At 47.7% G+C, this 4,392-nt stretch overlaps 1 protein-coding gene across 1 annotated transcript; it reads left to right on the forward strand.

Moving 5' to 3' along the window:
- Positions 1-1,921: 1,921 nt before the first annotated feature.
- On the forward strand, positions 1,922-3,568 carry LOC104821189. The gene has a single exon (XM_010551989.1). The coding sequence runs from the start codon at positions 1,922-1,924 to the stop codon at positions 3,566-3,568; it is 1,647 nt and encodes a 548-aa protein (XP_010550291.1).
- The last annotated feature ends 824 nt before the right edge of the window (positions 3,569-4,392 follow it).

Below are 4,392 nucleotides of genomic sequence, written 5' to 3' on the forward strand. Positions count from 1 at the left end.
TGCATCCGGGGCCTGTATCAATTGATGTGTTCGTCCGATCACTATAGGCAGGAAGAATACCTTGCCCTCTACACGTATCCACACGGCGGAAAGGATTCCAACGGTTGGTACTTGTCTGCTAGGACTGAAGAACGCTTTCTTCTTTGCGCAAGGGTTTTAGGGATCTCTCTCTTAGTTTTTCCACTCTCAAAACCTCTCAATAGGGTCTGAAAATCGTACCAAGAGAGTTCGGAGGCGTTCTCCAAAGTTAATCCCACTTAAAACCCTAATTAGAGCGAGTTTAGTAAATCCCGACGTCTGGACCGATCGGTGTGGAGCTTTTACGTCTGGACCGATCGGTCCATAGGTCCGGACCGATCGGTCCGGAACACTTTCCAGACCGTGTGACTGTCACACGTTATCTCCGGACCGACCGGTCCACGTCTCTGGACCGATCGGTCTGGGTTGGCTGGACCGATCGGTCTAGACCTTCTAGACCGGTCGGTCTGGCCTCCGCTCCACCGGGATTTTCTCGTCTCTTCTCGCGTATTTGTCCTTTCCTGTGTGTGTGACCCTGTAGGCTCATCCGATATAGCAGTATAACCCGAAATCTCTATTTCGGATATACAAGTCATAGGCGGTCTCTAGCAAGACACTATGACTACCTATCTCGAATAGAGTTTGTTCGTGATCTTACGAACGCCAGTGATGATTCCGGTTGATGATCCTTTTGTATCACGATATCATATGTCGAATATAAGGCATGAACAAGCCACCTTATCTGATTCGACTGCTTTCTCGTTCACTGAGTTCGACTGTGTGAAATAGACGATTCGTCTATAGTGCGGCCACACATTTCTACAGTCTCGCTCACACGAGGGGCCCAGCGATATCTCTCTCTTTTACGAGAGGTACAAATCCCTTATTGACTATCTGCAATCCAGCACATGATTCGTTTCGTACCTGATACACGCCTTTATAGTCCTCCTGTTACGCAGGACGTTTGACGTATTCAAAGCACCAACTCCTCATGTTGGATTCTGTAGATATCTCAGGTCTTAGGATCCAATCATGGAACCGCCATATGAGATTCAAGTCATGACGCTAGTCCATGTGACAATCTGGGCGTATATCATTTTGGTATCAGAGCTTAGCTCCTACCATCGGACATCACACAAATCGGGTGAGATCTATCCTTGTTTGCATTTTACTTCTTTTCGTTTCTTTGTTTCAAAATCCGAAAACAAAATACAAAATTTGTCAAGTCTTGTTCCTTGGTAAGGGCTGATCCATTCCACCATCCATTTCGCAGACTTTGCAACTACGACCAGATTCCTAACATCGATCTCAAGCAAACGGAATAGCACACCACATCGTCGCCAACACTCCACTCGGGTGAGATCCTTCCAACTCGAGTTTCTGAACTTTGTTATTATTGATTGTGTTTGTTGTGCTGTGTTGCGCCGTGATTGTCCTTGATTTCCACTAGGTTGAACATCCATTAATAGCCGAACATCACTTGATCGATTGCACGCACGAATCTGTTCATACACCATTGTGAATTTGCTTGCGATTCGATTCGATTAGTTCCCTTGAACTGTTATCGTGCGGTTAGAAATCTATTGCATGTTCATTGTTCCGTCATCCTATATAAGTTTAATCCATTCCGACATCTAGATTGGCTTAGTAACATAGTTGCCATAGTAAGCACGAACATATTGAATCTGTCCACATTGCACGTTGAATGTTTCTTGCGTTGAGTGAAATCCGACCATCCTCTTAAAACATCATCTCGTGCATCATCTTTGTTTTCGGTTGACATAACTCGCTGTTTGATTTATTTGAGTGGCAAGCACGACATTTGTTGAGTGATTCGCACGTTAGTATAGGGTCTTTTGTTCGTTGCGTGAAGTATTTGCATTGTGCGAGACTTGAGCGAACAATGAGTAACCCCGAGCCCTCTAGAGAAGGTTCTAACCGAGAACCAAGCAACAACGATATTTTTAGATCCTTACAGATGATTATGGACCGCTTGTCTAGGCTAGAGGTCGAGCGGGCCCCCGAACCGCATATGCAAGAACCAATAGGTCACCCTAGGCAAAACCAACCCCCTCCTATCGATCTATCAAGCGATGTAGAAAGCGATATCCGACCAAGACATAGGCCGAGAGAGAGAGTGGTAGATAACCTTCCCGATAGAGGAGAGCCCCGTAGGCACCAACACCACAGACCCCGAGAGATAATGTCCGACGAGGAGTCGGATCCCGATTACATCCCTAAGAGGAACCCACCTCGCAGAGCTAGACCCGAACGATGGGCCAACCAAGTAGAGGATGATAACTATAGACCAATCCGGGGTCAAGGGGGAGACCTTAAGCTTAAACCACCATTGTTCGTAGGTCGCATAGATCCGGAAGCGTATCTCGATTGGGAACGTCGCATGGATAACATATTTGAATGTTATTCGTATTCGGACCGTAGGCAAGTCCAATACGCGGCGGCTCAATTAGCTGAAAGCACCTTAGCTTGGTGGGACCGAGAACTGACCGAACGACGCCGCGCTCAAATCGAGCCAATCGGCACTTGGCGCGAAATGAAAGCGTTAATGCGGAAACGCTATATCCCACCTCATTTCCACCGCGAACTCCAGCGAAAATATCGAAGGATTTCGCAAGGTGCTAGGACCGTAGAAGAGTATTTCGAGGAATTTGAGCACCTTAGGAGTAGATTAGTGATGGACGAGGACGAGGAAACCGTGATGGCACAGTTCCTCGATGGCTTCAACGAGAGTATTGCTCGAAAGGTCGAGCGCCACCCATATCAAAACCTCCACGAGCTCTTACACTTGGCCGTGCAGATCGAAAAGCAAAACCAACGTAAGCAAGCCCGGTTAAGTAAGCCCAAACCCTCGCCTAGCAACCCCATTACCCTCCCTAGGACTACCTCCACACCCCGAAAGGAAACGACCGAAGGTCGTAGCTTTCCAAGTTACAAGGATAAAGGGAAAGCTCCAGAAACCTCGCAATCCCGAACTCAAACTGACTCCACACGCGATCCACGATCACGGGAGATCATATGTTTTAAATGTCGGGGAAGGGGACATATGGCTCGTGACTGTCCAAATGCTAGGGTAATGATTATTACGGACAGCGGAGAATACGAGTCATTAGACGAGGAGGAGGCGGGCGATCTTGAGGAAGAGATCGCTTACCCGGATAGCGGTGAATTATTAGTCACTCGACGAGTACTTAGTACGCTAGTAACTCCGGAAGAGACAGTATGTGGAATGATTATTGATAGTGGGTCGTGCACCAACGTGGCCAGCGCCTATATGGTGAAAACGCTGGATCTATCCACAGAAAAACATCCGCACCCATACAAGCTGCAGTGGCTTAATAACAGCGGAGAACTCAAAGTGACCGAAAGGGTCAAAATTCCGTTCAGTATAGGAAAATATCGCGACGAGGTCCTTTGCGACGTCGTTCCTATGCAAGCCGGTCATATCCTTTTAGGAAGACCATGGCAATTCGATCGGGAAGTAACCCACGACGGACGAGCCAACCAGTATTCCTTCGTGTATGACAAATGAAAGGTTGTGCTTGCGCCCCTGAGCCCATCTCAAGTGCATGAGATGCAATTGAAACTAACCAAGGATTCTGAGCCGAAGAAAAAGAATTTCTATATAAAGGCTAGTCATGTCGTGCGCGCTGTTCGTCAAGAACAATCGGTGTTGCTCTTGGTATTCAAGGATCAATTGAGCTTATCTTCGGAAACACCGACTCATAGCCCTGCTGTTAGCCGACTCTTAGAGCACTATAGCGATGTATATCCGGATGAAATTCCTGCAGGATTACCTCCTATACGCGGGATTGAACACCAAATCGATCTAGTGTCTGGAGCACCGTTGCCTAACCGGCCCGTGTACCGGATGAACCCTGAAGAGACCGAGAGCTCGAGAAACAAGTCCAAGAGCTAATGAGTAAGGGTTATATCCGAGAAAGTCTCAGTCCTTGCGCTGTACCCGTACTACTTGTGCCGAAAACGGACGGGACTTGGAGGATGTGTGTGGATTGCCGCGCCATCAACAACATCACGGTCAAGTACCGACATCCCATACCTCGGCTTGATGACATGCTCGACGAACTCAGTGGAGCCACGATCTTCTCCAAGATCGATCTTAAGAGTGGATACCATCAAGTACGAACAAGAGAAGGCGATGAATGGAAAACCGCCTTGAAAACGAAGCAAGGCCTCTACGAGTGGCTCGTGATGCCCTTCGGGCTTACGAATGCCCCAAGTACGTTCATGCGACTCATGAGCCATGTACTAAGAGCCTTCATTGGGAATTTTGTAGTGGTCTACTTCGACGACATTCTTATCTATAGTCGAAGCGAATACGACCATCTTACGCAC

This window comes from Tarenaya hassleriana, unplaced genomic scaffold (genome assembly GCF_000463585.1).
Source record: "Tarenaya hassleriana unplaced genomic scaffold, ASM46358v1 Cleome323, whole genome shotgun sequence".
NCBI classification, from domain to species: domain Eukaryota; kingdom Viridiplantae; phylum Streptophyta; class Magnoliopsida; order Brassicales; family Cleomaceae; genus Tarenaya; species Tarenaya hassleriana.

What these genes read in the sequence shown, in the direction of transcription:
- LOC104821189 (XM_010551989.1), top strand. Translation starts at nt 1,922, where the DNA reads ATGAGTAACCCCGAGCCCTCTAGAGAAGGTTCTAACCGAGAACCAAGC.